The sequence below is a fragment of the Portunus trituberculatus genome, chromosome 32 (assembly GCF_017591435.1).
Source record: "Portunus trituberculatus isolate SZX2019 chromosome 32, ASM1759143v1, whole genome shotgun sequence".
NCBI lineage: Eukaryota > Metazoa > Arthropoda > Malacostraca > Decapoda > Portunidae > Portunus > Portunus trituberculatus.
Genome location: NC_059286.1, coordinates 2,293,182 through 2,310,681, shown reverse-complemented (window position 1 = coordinate 2,310,681; position 17,500 = coordinate 2,293,182). Strand labels below are relative to the sequence as shown.

Here is a 17,500-nt window from a genome sequence, read left to right as displayed (position 1 = left end):
TTATTTTTTTTAAAAACCTCCATTAATATATATATATATATATATATATATATATATATATATATATATATATATATATATATATATATATATATATATATATATATATAACGTTGAGATTTTGTTGATAATGAAGATCAGCCGGGCACACGAGGAGCGCGAATTTACTGTTGCCTCACAGATGAAGTGAAACAACTTGAGACAGTTTTCTTCACCAATCACAACTAATGTTTAATAACATCACTTAACTTTCTCTTTAACACCTGTGGCTCATTATTCACCGGACTCGTGAACAGAGCTTAAAATTAAGAAAAAAAAGAAAAGAAAAAGAAACATTCGCTCCTGGAAGCAAAGAGGGACGCAACCTTTCCTTCTCACCTTGCCACGTCGCTCAAACTTTACCAAGAAACAGTGACTGACGGCTTGAATTGTTGACTCCATTATCATTGTACAATGGAACGAGTAGCAATAATGATCTACCGCTCGACGACTATGTGTTTATTTTCCTCGGGTTTCATTTTTTTATTATTTGTTTATTATCATTTTAAATCAGATGTTGTTTGTTTAGTGGTACGTTATTTGTTGCATTTTGTATTGTATTTTCAGCATTAGCGGGAACGATGGCAGTAGCGGAGGCAGCAGTAACAGCAGAAATGCCTGTAGTTGGTGCAGCAGTAGTAGTTTTTTTTCTTGCCATCACCCTGTCGTGGGAGTTAGGCCATTCTTATTCAATTTATTTTATATTAACTTTCTTTGCTTTTGCTTATGTTTTCTTATATAAACTGTTAATTTCATTAAAGATTTTTCTGTTGTGATTTATTTATTTTATTTGTTTACTTATTTTATTAATTTTGAATATTAGCATTATGTACACCACTATCAGACTTTCATACAGGCTTCAGAGTTCCTATACCTATCTCAAAACTATTTTCCTTTATCAGGGCATGGGGAAGGGATGGATAACTCACAAGCACTCAGGGTGGCTACGTAGTCTTAATACGTATTGCTTATATACATGAAAAGGAAAACATTCACATCACATCACGCAAAACTGAAATCGTACACACTTTCATACTTTTATTTACATGCATATATTGTGCAAATATTTTATAGTAGTAGTACTGTAGTAGTAGTAGTAGTAGTAGTAGTAGTAGTAGTAGTAGTAGTAGTAGTTGTTGTAGCAATAGTAATAGTATTAGCAGTAATAGTGGTGGTGGTTGTGGTGGTGGTAGCGGTAGTGGTAGTAGCAACAACAGCATTACCAGAAAGAAGTGGTAGTAGTGGTAGTAGTAGTAGTAGTAGTAGTAGTAGTAGTAGTAGTAGTAGTAGTAGTAGTAGTAGTAGTTGTTGTTGTTGTTGTTATTGTTACTGTAGCAGTAGCAGTGGTAGTAGTAACATATGTTCTTGCTTTCGTTGTTACTATGCACTACTGTTGTTGTTGTAATTCTATAGCCAACTACAGATGAAGATAATGATAATGATGAAAAAAATTAGATTCTCCTCTCTGATCTCATGCAGTTCCTCTCCTCATCCCGACTGATTGCTTGATCTTTCTGTAGCATTTCGAGGAGGCTCTTGGGGGGCTGGATCGTGGTTTCCTTTTCCTTTCCTTAGTTTGAATCAAGAACCCCTAAAATCGACTTCTACATAGATTAACAAGTTTTTTTTTTTTCGCCATAAAGCTTAATGAGTCTATATTTCTTTCTCTTTCAAACACGTCTCCTGTACTGCACTTCCTATTAAATGATGAAATTTCTAAATATAGGCAGAAATTAGATATTACACGCTGAAGTTTGATGGTAGTGTAGTGTGTTGCTCATCTCCCTGTGTTTAAATTCAGAGGCTTTTCGTTGAAGAAAGGTTACGTTAGGTCATTAAGTCGTATACTCTCTCTCTCTCTCTCTCTCTCTCTCTCTCTCTCTCTCTCTCTCTCTCTCTCTCTCTCTCTCTCTCTCTCTCTCTCTCTCTCTCTCTCTCTCTCTCTCTCTCTCTCTCTCTCTCTCTCTCTCTCTCTCAGTGCTTCATGGTTTTATTTTTGCATTATAACTTAATTTTTTCAGCCACATGTTATTTATTCTCTCTCTTCTTTAACCAACAATCAGGACACTTTCCGTAATTGCATATATTCCTTTCGATAATCAACTTTTAGGACCAGTATCTTAAGTACCCTTGGTCAGGTCACCTTGTAAAATTTTTATATATGCATGTATATAAATATATGCATGGAAAAATATATATATATATATATATATATATATATATATATATATATATATATATATATATATATATATATATATATATATATATATATATATATATATATATATATATATATATATATATATATATATATATATATATATATATATATATATATATATATATATGCCAACTCGGTGCATTTTCTGTTACCAAATGCCAAATATCGAATGAGTTTTGACCATTTTTCCTTTTTTTTCATGTTTTGATAGTTCTCTCCTCAAACATTTTATGTCGTGGGAAACAGGAAAAAAAATGAAAACAAGTTCAGACTTCCAGAGTGTCCCACATGCTTTGGTAGGATGATGTTTTGATTGTCCTTTCGTGAAACAGTCCATGTCGTGGAAAGCGAAAGAGAATGAAAGCAGGTTGAGACTTCTAGAGTTTACATCCGTTAACATAAAAAAAAAAGATAAACAGAGAAAAAAGAAACAGGATAAGCTAAAATCAACCCTCAGGACGACACGCGGCATCCCGTCTAAGAGGAATTCCTATTTTTACCTTCCTATCTCTTCCATAGTCTAATTATCCTTCAAGGTATTAACAATCTGATTTCTGAGTCTATTTCATTCATCTATTACTTTATTTTAAGATCAGTTCCATCATGCATTTTATCTAATTTTGTCAACTTTGATCCTATTATCTTTCATCCTATCCTTTTTCCTGATCCTGAAAATCTTGTTAATAACAGCTTTTTTCATATATTCACTATATCGCAAAATCTCTATCGAGTTCTCTCTTAGCCTACGACTCTTATAGGATTCTGAATCTTAGTATTTATCTGGGCTATTCATTTACAATTTCTTGTCTAAGTAATTGCTTTTTGAGTTTTTCGTTAAAGTGTTTCGTAAATCATCTTGCGGTTACTTTTCTAAATGTTAACCAAGCTCACTAGTTTTATTTATTTCACTTCTGTTGTGAATTGCTGCTACTGAACATTTTCTCTTGCCATTCTGTTTTCTTTTTTTCTTTTACTCACCTGATTAGCTTTAGAAAAAATGGCCAAAGTCAGCATTCAAAAGACTATACGTATGGCTCTGAGAGGTTATGTTCTCTTCCATTACCTCCTATTTTCCCCATCACTTGTAAACATATCGCTGTATTCCGTTACAGTACCTACAATGGCATTTAGGTGTCTGTAATATTTCTGCCGTTAAGCTTTAACTTTTCTATCCAGTTGACCAGGATTGTAATTACCGGCTGAATAGTTTGACTTCTTTTAGTATAAGAATCTTTCGTAACTAGCCAACCTATAACATTTTCGTCGTTGATTTTACATTACTTCTTTAAATATATGAGTTTAAAATTTATTTCTTTTTACAACTGTAGTGTAGCTGCTCTGCCAGACCTGCCTGGTTTCATGTTAACATTGTAGTGAATCTTTGTTGCCTTTCCTGTTAACATTATGGAGATGTGGAATATGTTAGACGGATGCAAGTGTTCTCGGTATTGCAGCTTTCCAGTTTTGTAGTAAAATTCTGATGCATTTTTTTTTCACTTCATCACCGGCAGCCATTCCCGGGAAGTGAGCTTAATGTTTGTAAACATGCCACGTTTTTTAATAGGGAACATTTGTGTCTCAGCCTTTTTCAGATTCCAGACAATTGATTATTCATGCGCCAAGATAGTTCACTACTTCCTGGACAGCATATGCCGGAATTAATGGCTCTCCAGTAAAGACTCACCATAGTTTCCTCAGACGTCATCATTCTTGCGTCTTGAAGTCGTTTGACTAAAGTTAAAAAGAAATATTTTATAAGAACAAGTCAAGGAATAAGTGTGTAAGTAAGAGTGTTGCCACCCTTTATTAATTTCCGTAACTTGGAGAATAGGAGAGATTGAAATACATATTTGCTACTTATTCTTTTATTTCAATCACTGTGCAAAATTTTAGCGACGCCGAGCACCTGACACATCCGAAGCTGCGAGACACCTACGCGGCACCGTAACAGGATGTAAAGTAATAATATTGGTCCCGCTCATCACACAGAGGCAGCCAGCAAGGGTGTGATATAGTGGAGGGACAATAGACGACCCACTTAGTCACGATCACGCGATTTGTAGAGGTGATGGACGTTCTAACCAAACAATAATGTGTTGCTGCAGATCTTGGTGCGGCGCCGGCTATCATTCAGTCTGAAGGGATGAAATAGGTTGGGATTAATTCTGTACTCAAAGCATGATATAACAGGATCTTGATTGTAAATGTGACAGCGTTTCGTTTTGACAACTTACACTTTCCACTGCAAGAAGCTGAAAGTTATCCAGACTCGCTGGACTCAAAGAATATCCTAAAGCTTTGTGTATCCAATGATCAAAGTAGAATATAAACTTTAAGGTCAAAATTTGCCTTTTCCTGTTGTATAAAGTTGATAGTTTAGGAAGCACAACTTCCCTGAATTCGATAAAAGTTTAGAAGAACTGCGACATTAGTGGAAAAAAAAATGGTTTTCCCAAGTGAAGAAAACGTCAGCCAAATATGATGCAAGACAATTATTTCCGATAGAGTAAATGTTCCGATGGAAGAAAATGTGCACGGAATATAATGAAGACATTTGCTAAGGACAATTAGCGGAATCACTACATCGTTGTCAGCTTATTGACAAACGTATTACATAATCATCCAACATTTTTAATAGATGTACGTTATTGCGTTACGAGAAGTAAGCAATACCACAAAAAACTATGAATGAGTTTTAGGAGGCGAATAATTGAAGCATCCATTACGCGGAAAAGAGAAAAATGCTAAACAACTCTTCAGCATTTTTAATTAGTGAACACAATTGGCATGCTTTGTTTCAAAGTAAATTTCATTCAGAAGTGATTATTTGTAGTGAAAATTTCGAGTAGTATGTGATATATGTTAAAGCGTGTGTGCTCCTCTCCCCTACAGACCAGCCCCAGGCCGCCGTGCACCAGAGTAGCCGCAGCGCCGCTCTTGCCGCCGCCGCCCCACTGCTGGTCACCGCCACACTCCTCACGGGTCACCTCACCTCGGCGCACCTCACCAGCCTCTCCACCTACCGATGAGTCCTTGTGACCTCCGGTTCATCTTACCTGAATGTGATATTTTCCTTTCAATTAATGGTTAGTGCTTAAGATTGTAGATACTATTTTTGTATATAATTTTTTGAAGAAACTGCAATAAAAAAGTATTTTAGTGTCACATGTCATGAAGTTTGTTTCCCAGCAAAGCCAAGCATCGCTGACCTTGGCAGAAGTTCCTTTTAATTTTTCTTTCAAACAAGGCTAGTGCGCAGGTGTAGCCAAACCTTTCCCGAAAGCAGTCTCCTGAATATTCTGAAAGCCTAACATAAACCATAAACGATTTTTACTGCATTAAAATAACATTGCGAAAAGAAGAGGAGGAGCAAAATTAATTACTCGTGTTTCAACATGTCAGCAATGAGTGACTTGAACGAGTGTGTTGCTGCCTCGCCTTGACGGCTATTTAAACACCTCAAATGAAGAGAGAGAGAGAGAGAGAGAGAGAGAGAGAGAGAGAGAGAGAGAGAGAGAGAGAGAGAGAGAGCAAAGAACACTACAAGAAACTCCCCTCCATAACAGAGCGTTCTCGGGCTACAGCTTTCCCACGAGACACACCTAAGAAATGACCATGTCAAAAAAGGGTTTATGTAATCGGTCCTTAATGGTCACTCCTCCTCTTGGATCAATGTTTGTAAGCAACGAGGGACATGAAGGTAAGTAGGTAACAGAGAGAGAGAGAGAGAGAGAGAGAGAGAGAGAGAGAGAGAGAGAGAGAGACTGACATTTTCCAGCTACACATGATAAATCAGGCAGGAGTCGGGTGGCCTCGGCAATCCCAACCCCTGCACCTCCTCTCCACGCGGTGCTCTGGGATGCAGCTGCTCGCCTCCACTCTTCACCACGCGCCAGTTTCCCTTGCCCAGGCCTGTCAGCGGCGCGGCAGCTGTCTGTGTGGCCGGCCAGGGAATGACGTGCGCTGGGTATATGATGATGTTTCGTGGTATCTTTTCGCGGAATGGCAAAGGGGGAGAACACACTCAAGTATTCTTTTTTGTAAGGATGTGGGTGAAAACATCTACTACTACTACTACTACTACTACTACTACTACTACTACTACTGCTGCTGCTGCTGCTGCTACTACTACTACTACTACTACTACTACTACTACTACTACTACTACTACTACTACTACTACTACTACTACCACTTTTACCACAACAACTACCGTCACTACTACCACTACTATTATTACTATTATTGCTGCTACTATTACTACTACTACTACTACTACTACTACTACTACTACTACTACTACTACTACTACTACTACTACTACTACTACTACTACTACCACTGCTACCACACCATTACTACTATCACTACCACACTTACTACTACTTCCTCTGCAATTACTGTTAAGCTACTACTAATTCTAATGTTATTCTACTTACTATGCTGCTGCTGTATCTGTTGCTACTTCAGCTGCTTCTGCTTCTAACATCAATACTATTTTTACTACTAGCACTAATACTGCTACTAATACTATTACTGCTAATAGTCTTGTCACAATGTTGCTAAAATAGAGGAACAATTATGAAACGAACATTTATGCAGCTTTGATAGTGTTTTGAGATATGCACTAAACTGTTGTGATTTGTCATGTGACAGCACACACAAACCTTTCAAGATTTCCTACGGGAAATACTAAACATGTGTTACCTGTTCGCTTTACTTTCCGGGTAAATGGCATAAACTACTAAGGAGTTTCAAATGAGTCCCGCGCCAAATAGTCGACCTGCGCTGGATGCGCGATGTCTCAGGCAGGGCGAGAGTCACGGCCACGCGTCACGCGAATAAGGAGCAGTGACGCGTGGCTCAGTGTGTGGGGAGTGTGTTGGTGATTGAATGTTTACTTGAGGTACTTTCTAGGACACTTGCCGTGCCTGTCAGTGTTTGTGAGCGTGTGTGTGTGTGAGTTGCGACATATTGATTACAAAAATAAGTGCAACAGCAGCTGATACGAACACACACGAGCAGATTGGGCGGTGGTGCCTGACTTCCCCAAGGTGGGGCCATGCCGCCGCCATTCAGAGGAACACAGGTACAGTTGGCAGCACGATTGTTCATACTTGCTCTGTTTAGGAAGAAAATCCTTCCATTTTGCTGTAAACAAATGCGATAAACACACAATGGAAAGGTTGATCAAGGTCGATAATACGTAAACTATTTTGAGCAAGAACCATGATACCGAGTTGATGTTAACGATACTAGTACAATAAAATAGTTACACCTTGTTAACTCGGTTTAATATTTTGGCTATGTATTGTCGTAATGAGTAAGATTAATACGCTACTAACGATATCAGTGTATCCATTAAATGCAAAAGAGTGTGTCGGTTTAGCAGGTACGATGTGTTTTCAGAATTCGGTAGTATATCAAGGGAATATCAATAAATTACGATAGACAAAACATCAATATCGCATTATCTATAGACGGATCCTACATATGATGTTGGTTGTAACATAGGGGGTTCGCATTTATTCCATGGAATCTTTCAATTACGTGAAACGATACCAGTTGTGATCTTATGAACGAAACATGGGGCTTACGAAATCACTGCCGGCTTGCCCTGTTGTCGAAGACTTCTCGTCGAAAAATGACCGTGTCGTAAAGCGCCACGACATTCTTGTACTCCACTAAGTCATCGTTGTTGTGACCCTGCATCCACACCTGCCGACTTGTTGCACACATCGGCGACACTCTGTGATTGTCAGTTAGGATAATTCCATTTTACTTTGCCTTTGGACACGGACATGATGATATAGTGTACTTACTTTAGTGTACACTCGTTCAGAAAGCTATCTTTCTGATGAGAGATGGATCCGATAAGTAACGATAAAGGTTATCTTGGAAGAGTTGGTTCAAGTGCGCGAACATGTACTTTAATTAGGTAGGTAATGTTCCTTTAGTTCCCTTTTGCTTTTATCCACAATCATGATATAAATGCAATACCTCTATGAAAAAAGCAATGTCATCATTACATGAACTATTTAATGCACATGTGGAACTAGATTAGCAGGCTTGGCAACACTTTAGAACAGCGGTCAGAGTTACGTCCACAAATTGTGTGTACAGTACGGCCTCTTTCACATGCTGAGCCCTGGAATACTTCTTATGCGCCTCAAGAAGTAGTTGATATGTAGGTAGAATATATAAATGTCTAAAGTTGTGTTTCTTTTCGTAACGAACTTCAGCTCATACGTATACTGAGAGTAATGAATAATAAGCATTTTGTTAAGAGCACTTTATCATGAGGCACATTTCATATGCGAAATATATAGGGATGGACGATTATGTCATTCCGCACAGCCTCTATGCGGCCTTGCAGTGTCATAAAGACATAAGAATATAAAGTCGCATCGTAGGTTTTATTCCTCATCCTTTGTATCCTTTAATTAAGTCACTCCCTTTGCATTTGTTCTTATAAACATATATCCTTTATAAAATGGGAACTAGAACTGCACAGGAAGGATATAGGCCTATTTGAATCGTTGCAAAGAAGAACGACTAAAAGGGATGAGGGATTAACCCTAGAAAGCGAGATTGAAGCTGTTAAAATTGCATTCCTTAGAAAGACGTAGGTTAAGAGGTAACCATATTTAGGATTTTTGTTCAGCCGCTTTGACACAATTGATGATGATATTCCAAAAAATTAGTGCGGGGTCTTCAGAGGTGTTATTAAGGCTGCAAATCCAGTTTCACACGGTGCGTCAAACAGTTCATGTAATGATTATTTTTTCCATAGTGATATCGTACTTAAATCATGATAAGTGGTATAGGGGTAATAACACAGGAGGCTTAAACAAAGCTCTTAGGATCAGGAGCCAAGGTTGACCAGAAAAAAGTATCCCCTTTAGCCCATAAATTCCCGTGAAAAGCCCACTTGGTATATATATATATATATATATATATATATATATATATATATATATATATATATATATATATATATATATATATATATATATAAAGAAATAATGGGTTCAAGCTTGAAAATTTTGCACCAAAATGGCAGGCGTGTGTAGTGTAGTACATGCACGGTGTTTTATCGAAAGCGTTCGAGTGCTGAACCATTGGTGGTGCCGATAGACTTAGAGAGGAGGACGACCAACCACACCCTGGGTCTGCCACTTTCCATTAAGGTATACGTATACTTCAAGATTGGTGTCCTTAAGAGGTTAGAATTAGGTTAGGTTACGTTAGATTAATATCGTTAATATCTTTAAAGGAGTTCTTTGGGATAGGAGCTTAGTCTAGTTTTATTTTGTTAGCTTTGTTTTGCGTCCTTAACCCCTTCCTTACTGGGACACATTGATACTATGAGATTTGTGTGCGATTAGACCAATTTATTTACACTAGGAAGAGTCTATGGAGGTCAGAAGATTGATGGCCACAGTCTTCACTATATTGATTTCTGAAGCTGTATAGAATCACCAAATAGTAAGCAGAGTGAATGTGAAAACGCGGCCTGGTACTGAAATCGTTCAGAGGTAGTCCAGGTTGAGTTAGGTACGGATAGGTTAGGTTAGTGACCTTGAGATATGTCTAGGTTAAGTCATGTAATTGTAAGTTAGGGTTGATGGGTCTAAGTTAGGTTAGGTTAGGCAAGATAAAGTTAGAGTTAGGCTTTTCCCACTTGTTAAACTATGGTGTTTCATATCTAGATGTATTTTTTTTTTTTCACATATAATTTGGCTTAATTTCACTTTCCCTACCCTAAAACCCCGCTTACTGAAAAAATGCGAGATGCCAGGCGCCAAGGCAATGAGAGAGGAATTGGTGGGAGAACCGGCCAAGATTGCCGAGTACATCTCCGTCCTCTGGCGTGTGAGCACCGTCACACACGTCACTGGATAATCTACTTTGCTGGTGTTGTTAGTTTACATTTGTCACTCATTAAGAGGTATTGTTTTTTTCTTTAGGTAACAATGTATGACACTCTATCATTATAAAGTTATTACCACAAATGTTATCTTTTATACGAGAACGAGTTAAAATGTAAAACAATGTTGTATGCGTTATTCAACAAATAAAATATACTCTATCTGTTGTTAGAATGAGACTGAAAAAAAAGTAGATTCCGTTCTCTATTTTTCCATCCAGAAATATATGGAACGTGTAAATAAATAACAAATAAATTGGAAACCTCACATCTCTTCTCTAGCTAAAACAGCTTTTATGAAGTTGGCGTTCTGAGTCTTCTCCGGAGTGTTTTTCTCTCACCCCCGCATCTGCTAATTTTGCACAAGTGCCTTATCCTCTCATGTATGTTCCACTCATAGTGCTCAATTAGATAGGGTGGAATCAAAAGCTCTTCGTCTTTTCAACTTCTCTCCTCTGACTGACTGTCTCAGTCTCTTTCTCACCGCAGCAATGTTGCATATATTACTATCTTTTATCACTGTTTTCACGCTATCTGATATTCTTATCTTGCTAACTGCATGCCTCCAGTCCCCCAGTAGTCTTGCTGCACAATAATTTCTTCTTTCACTTTTATTCGGTCTATCTCCTTAACGCAAGCGTTAACTAGTAATCTCAATCATTCATCCCTTTCTCTGGCAAACTCAGGAACTCCCTGCCTGTTTCTGTATTTTCATTTATTTATGACCTGAAATCATTTAAGAGGGAAGTCTAAAGACATGTATCGTATTCTTTGGCTAACTTTTGTCCCTATGTAGGAACTGGCACCTCAATAGAAGTTTTTGTTTGATAATTTTGATTGCCCTTGGCCGGTTTTCCATTCTTACATAAAAACTATATATATATATATATATATATATATATATATATATATATATATATATATATATATATATATATATATATATATATATATATATATATATATATATATATATATATATATATATATATATATATATATATATATATATATATATATATATCTTTCTATTCACTCATTACTGACCTCCAGTGTGTGTGTGTGTGTGTGTGTGTGTGTGTGTGTGTGTGTGTGTGTGTGTGTGTGTGTGTGTGATATATCTGAGGAAAGGCCGCGCATTACCCAGTAACCAAGGATTTTCTTATATGCATAATTAGCGTGAGTAATCTGTGTAGTAGTCTCGCTCCCTCGCCCCGCCATTACCTCGTTTATCCCATTACCTGCTTCCTCCCTCCGTCGGCAAACTGCGCCATCACTTCGGGAGCGGCGGCAGGAGGATGACCTGTGGTTCTTGGTTCTTGGTTCCGAATTTTCACATTGTCCTCGCCCCTGCCTCCTCCTTCATCAATTATTTTCCCCCTCCTTTCCCTCGCCGCCTGTGTGCAGGAGAAATAATAATTAAGAAGGAAAAAGTCTCATTTACTTCCAATCCGCATTTTTCTTAGGGGAACAGAGAGAGAGAGAGAGAGAGAGAGAGAGAGAGAGAGAGAGAGAGAGAGAGAGAGAGAGAGAGAGAGAGAGAGAGAGAGAGAGAGAGAGAGAGAGAGAGAGAGAGAGAGAGAGAGAGAGAGAGAGAGAGAGAGAGAGAGAGAGAGAGAGAGAGAGACAGACCGATAGACATATAGACGGAAACACACACACACACACACACACACACACCTTTCCTATCTTGCATAATAATTTTATAATCTTAACAGCTACCTATTTATCTATCTATTCATATTTTTATCTATCTATCTATATTCACATTTACATCCAGTTTTCGTAGTCCATTAGATCAAGAATGTTGCCTTCTTAACATGACTGTTTGTGACATTTGGGAACCATTACCCCTTCTTACCCTTAAACTGTACGTGCTTATATTTACGGCAGCAAAATGAAATGAAGTATTATCATTATTAATATTGTAGAAGTAGTAGTAGTAGTAGCAGCAGAAGGAGAAGGAAGAGAGAGGGAGTGAGGAGAGACAAGAGAGATAGAAACAGACAGACAGACAGTGAGGCAGAGATAAATTTCCGAAAGATATGTATTTTTCAACAACGTGCCTCATTTCGCCACTTATCTCATATCACGGCTCACGATAGACTGGATCAACTCTACCATCCCTACTAAGCTACGTATTAAAGTTACCTCTCCCTTATAACATCCTATTATATTCTAAGCGATACAAAAGTGGTGCATGTAATAACGAAGGTGTCACATAAACCGAAATTCTCTGCCTGTGTCATATTTTTCCACGTAGCTGTGATATGAACTGTTGAATGATATGAATGACTGAGAGTACTGATTAACTCTTGCATTAAGGAGTTGGACAGAATAAGGATGAGAGGAAGAAGAAAAAAGCCTTATGCAGCGAAGCCACAGGAGAAGAGACATGCAGTTAGCAAGATCAAAACAGCAGCTGTCATGAAAATAGCAATAGAAAATAGTGAGAGGTGCAAATATTCTGGCGGTGAGAATAAAACTGAAGACAGTCAGTCGGAGAAAAAAAAATTGATATGATGAAAAGTTTTTGTTTCCACCCTATTTAATAAAACTATGGAAGTGAAAATCTCCCTTACATGCGGAGGGTACTCCATACATGGGCGGATAAGTCCTTGGTAAAGAGTTAGCAGTTAGGATGTGGTGAGTAAAACTGGCGGAGACGCCTCAGAACGCTTAACTTCATAGATGCTGTTTTAGTATGAGATGAGATGTGAAGTTTCCAGTTTAGATTATAAGTAAAGGACAGATCGAGAACATTCAGTGTAGAAGATGGGAACAGCTTTTTTTTTTTTTTTTTACGTAGGGAAGAGGACCAGCCATGGGCAAAAAAAAAGAAAGTTAGAAAAAGGCCCACTTGAGCGCTGGCTCTCCAAAGAGTTCAAAAAGTGCCAAAACCGTCAGCCAGAATTAGGGGAGCAAATGCCTCGATACCTCCCTCTTAAAAGAAGACAAGTTGTAGGAGTTCGGAAATACAGATGCAGGGAGGGAGTTCCAGAGTTTACCAGTGAAAGGGATGAATGATTGAGCGTACTGGTTAAATCTTGCATTAGAGAGTTGGACAGAATAGGGATGAGAGGAAGAAGAAAGCCTTGTGCAGCGTGGCCGCAGGAGGAGGGAGGCATGCAGTTAGCAAGATCAGTAGAACAGTTACCATGAAAATATCGATAAAATATAGAAAGGGATGCAACATTTCGGCGGTGAGAAAGAGACTGAAGACAGTTAGTCAAAGGAGGGGAGTTGATGAGACGAAGAGCTTTCGATTCCACCCTATCAAGCAAAGCTGTGTGACTGGAACCCCCAAACATGCGAAGAGTACTCCATACAGGGACGGATAAGGCCCTTATACAAAGTAAGCAGTTGGAGGGGCGAGAAAAACTGTCGGAGACGCCTCAGAACACCTAATTTCATAGAAGCTGGTTTTAGCAAGAGATGAGATGTGAAGTTTCCAGTTAAGATTATGAGCAAAGGACAGACCGAGGATATTCATTGTGAAAGAGGGAGACAGTTGAATGTAATTGAAGAAGAGAAGGATAGTTGTCTGGAAGGTTGTGTCGAGTTGATAGATGGAGGAATTGAGGCATTGAAAACTACTAGATTTTCTCTGCCCCAATCGGAAACCTTAGAAAGATCGGAAGTCAGGGCCGCGTTCCGTTGGAAGTTAGCACGCTGCCCCCCCCCCCGCAACCCCCAACGGAACGCAAGGGAACGCGCAAGCCATACGGGTATTGTTGACAAAGATGGCCGTCCAAGCTGCTCTCCTCCTCCTCGGTCAAGAGCTCGCAGAAGACCCTCTGTTGGACGCTGCAGAGCTCCTCTTAGCACGAGAGGAGGAAATATTGCTGAGGCAAGAGGAAGAGGGAGAAGAGAGGTTGCCAAGGCAAGGAGAAGAGGGAGATGATAGGCCGCCAAGTCCTGTGCGGGTCAAGGACTATACAGAGATGATAGTGCCTCTTTACTCCGGGAAAAACTTCAAGAAACTCTTTCGAATGCAAAGGGAAACTGTCCCTGCAGCCACAGGTGCTGGAGGGGCCTCTGCAGCAGCTACCATGGCGGTAGAGGCTGTCTCTTCTGCCTCAGAGGCTGTGTGAAGAAATGCGACACATATAACACCATCTTTTATTGCTATAAATACTAATATTTTCGTCATATTGCCTTATTCCAGCATTCTACAAGGGATAACAGACTTACCACATTGTTTTTGATGTTCTGTGACGTCGCATAAGCTGTCAAAATAGCATTTACATCCCCCACACTGAAAATATAGTGGTGAAGCGGCGGACGTCTGCGGTTTGTTGATAAACAATAGTTGCCAGACACCGCCAAGCATTCACCTCCGAGGAGCGCAAGGTCCCGCACGCTCCCGCAAGGCGAGCCGTATGCTCGTCCCCCCCGATTCGGGGGAAGTATGCCATACTGTACGCCATACGGTCCCCAACGGAACGCGGCCCAGGTGTTCCGTGGCGTCCCCACGTGATCTATTGATTTCCTGAAGGGTTGGACGTCTCTGAAAGAACGTGGAAAGATGTAGGGTGGTATCATCAGCGTAGGAGTGGATAGGGCAAGAAGTTTGGTTAAGAAGGTCATTAATGAATAATAAAAAGAGAGTGGGTGACAGGACAGAACCCTGAGGAACACCACTATTAATAGGTTTAGGAAAAGAACAGTAGCCGTCTACCACAGCAGCAATAGAACGGTCGGAAAGGAAACTTGAGATAAAGTTGCAGAGAGAAGAATAGAAGCCGTAGGAGGGCAGTTTTGAAATCAAAGCTTTATGCCAGACTCTATCAAAAGAAGAGAGGATAGTTGTCTGGAAGGTTGTGTCGAGTTGATAGATGGAGGAATTGAGGCATTGAAAACTACTAGATTTTCTCTGCCCCAATCGGAAATCTTAGAAAGATCGGAAGTCAGGTGTTCCGTGGCGTCCCCACGTGATCTATTGATTTCCTGAAGGGTTGGACGTCTCTGAAAGAACGTGGAAAGATGTAGGGTGGTATCATCAACGTAGGAGTGGATAGGGCAAGAAGTTTAGTTAAGAAGGTCATTAATGAATAATAAAAAGAGAGTGGGTGACAGGACAGAACCCTGAGGAACACCACTATTAATAGGTTTAGGAGAAGAACAGTAGCCGTCTACCACAGCAGCAATAGAGCGGTCGGAAAGGAAACTTGAGATAAAGTTGCAGAGAGAAGGATAGAAGCCGTAGGAGGGCAGTTTTGAAATCAAAGCTTTATGCCAGACTCTATCAAAAGCTTTTGATATGTCTAACGCAACAGCAAAAGTTTCACCGAAATCTCTAAAGAGGATGACCAAGACTCAGTAAGGAAAGCCAGAAGATCACCAGTAGAGCGACCTTGACGGAAGCCATACTGGCGATTAGACAGAAGATTGTGAAGTGACAGATGTTTGAGAATCTTCCTATTCAGGATAGATTCAAAAACTTTAGACAAGCAAGAGATTAAAGCTATAGGACGGTAGTTTGAGGGGTTAGAACGGTCACCCTTTTTAGGAACAGGCTGAATGTAGGCGAACTTCCAGCAGGAAGGAAAGGTAGAAGTCGATAGACAAAGTTGGAAGAGTTTGGCCAGGCAAGGTGCAAGCACAGAAGCACAGTTTTTGAGAACAATAGGAGGGACCCCATCAGGTCCATAAGCCTTCCGAGGGTTTAGGCCAGCAAGGGCATGGAAAACATCATTACGAAGAATTTTGATTGTAGACATGAAATAGTCAGAGGGAGGAGGAGAGGAGGACAAGCCCAGAATCGTCCAAGGTGGAGTTGTGAGCAAAGGTTTGAGAAAAGAGTTCAGCTTTAGAGACAGAAGAGATGGCAGTGGTGCCATCAGGATGAAATAAAGGAGGAAAGATGAAGAAGTGAAGTTATTTGAGATGTTTTTGGCTAGATGCCAGAAGTCACGAGGAGAGTTTGAGTTTGAAAGATTTTGACATTTCCTATTTATGAAAGAGTGTTTGGCAAGTTGAAGAACAGACTTGGCATGATTCCGGGCAGAGATATAAAGTGCATGAGATTCAGGAGATGGAAGGCTCAAGTACCTTTTGTGGGCAACCTCTCTATCATGTATAGCACGAGAACAGGCTGAGTTAAACCAAGGTTTAGAAGGTTTAGGTTGAGAAAAGAATGAGGAATGTACGCCTCCATGCCAGATACTAACACCTCTGTTATGCGTTCAGCACAAAGAGATGGGTCTCTGACACGGAAGCAATAATCATTCCAGGAAAATCAGCATAATACCTCCTCAGGTCCCCCAACTGGCAGAGGCAAAACGCCAGAGGCACCTTCGCTTTGGGGATCCTGCGGAGGATTGGAAAAATAGGACAAGATACAGAAATGAGATTGTGATCGGAGGAGCCCAACGGAGATGAAAGGGTGACAGCATAAGCAGAAGGGTTAGAGGTGAGGAAGAGATCAAGAATGTTGGGCGTGTCTCCAAGACGGTCAGGAATACGAGTAGGGTGTTGCACCAGTTGCTCTAGGTCATGGAGGATAGCAAAGTTGAAGGCTAGTTCACCAGGGTGGTCAGTGAAGGGAGAGGAAAGCCAAAGCTGGTGGTGAACATTGAAATCTCCAAGAATGGAAATCTCAGCGAAAGGGTAGAGGGACAGAATGTGCTCCACTTTAGAAGTTAAGTAGTCGAAGAAATTACTATAGTCAGAAGAGTTAGGGAGAGATAAACAGCACAGATGAATTTAGTTTGAGAGTGACTGTTAAGTCGTAGCCAGATGGTGGAAAATTCGGAAGACTCAAGAGCGTGGGCACGAGAGCAAGTTAAGTCGTTGCGTACATAGACGCAACATCCAGCTTTGGAATGAAAATGAGAATAGAGAAAGTAGGAGGGAACAGAGAAGGGCTACTGTCAGTTGCCTCAGACAGCTGTGTTTCGGTGAGGAAAAGAAGATGAGGTTTAGTAGAGGAGAGGTGGTGTTCCACAGATTGAAAATTAGATCTAAGACCGCGAATGTTGCAGAAGTTAATGTAGAAAAAGTTGAGGGAGGTGTCAAGGGATTTGTGGTCTTCAACAGGAGAGGTGTCCGACCTGGGGACATTTTTGGTCCCCTCCCCAGAGGGGGACTCCGAGTCGTTGTTTATTTTGGGTCCCATTTTTCTTTTAGATTTTGATTTGGAGTGAAGGGTGTATGTGTGGTAAGTGCATGTAGTTTTGTGTGAAGGAGAGCTGTCTTTAGAGGGTAGGCTGTGACTACCCCATTGAGTTGTGAGACACAAAGGGAAACATTCAACGAGATCACAACTAGCTTTAATGGAAGGTTCACAGCACCTCCTGAACTAG

The 17,500-nt window shown here is 39.9% G+C and overlaps 1 protein-coding gene across 3 annotated transcripts in view; it reads left to right on the top strand.

Annotated features, from left to right (window-relative positions):
* Positions 1-5,430, top strand: part of LOC123512036 (zwei Ig domain protein zig-8-like) — a 241,249-nt gene extending 235,819 nt beyond the window's left edge. For all 3 annotated transcript variants that reach the window (XM_045268193.1, XM_045268192.1, XM_045268191.1), the window contains one exon: positions 5,156-5,430. In XM_045268193.1, the coding sequence (XP_045124128.1) occupies positions 5,156-5,292 (137 nt within the window). In that variant the 3' untranslated portion in view covers positions 5,293-5,430. The remainder of the gene's footprint in view (positions 1-5,155) is intronic.
* Positions 5,431-17,500: the final 12,070 nt, after the last annotated feature.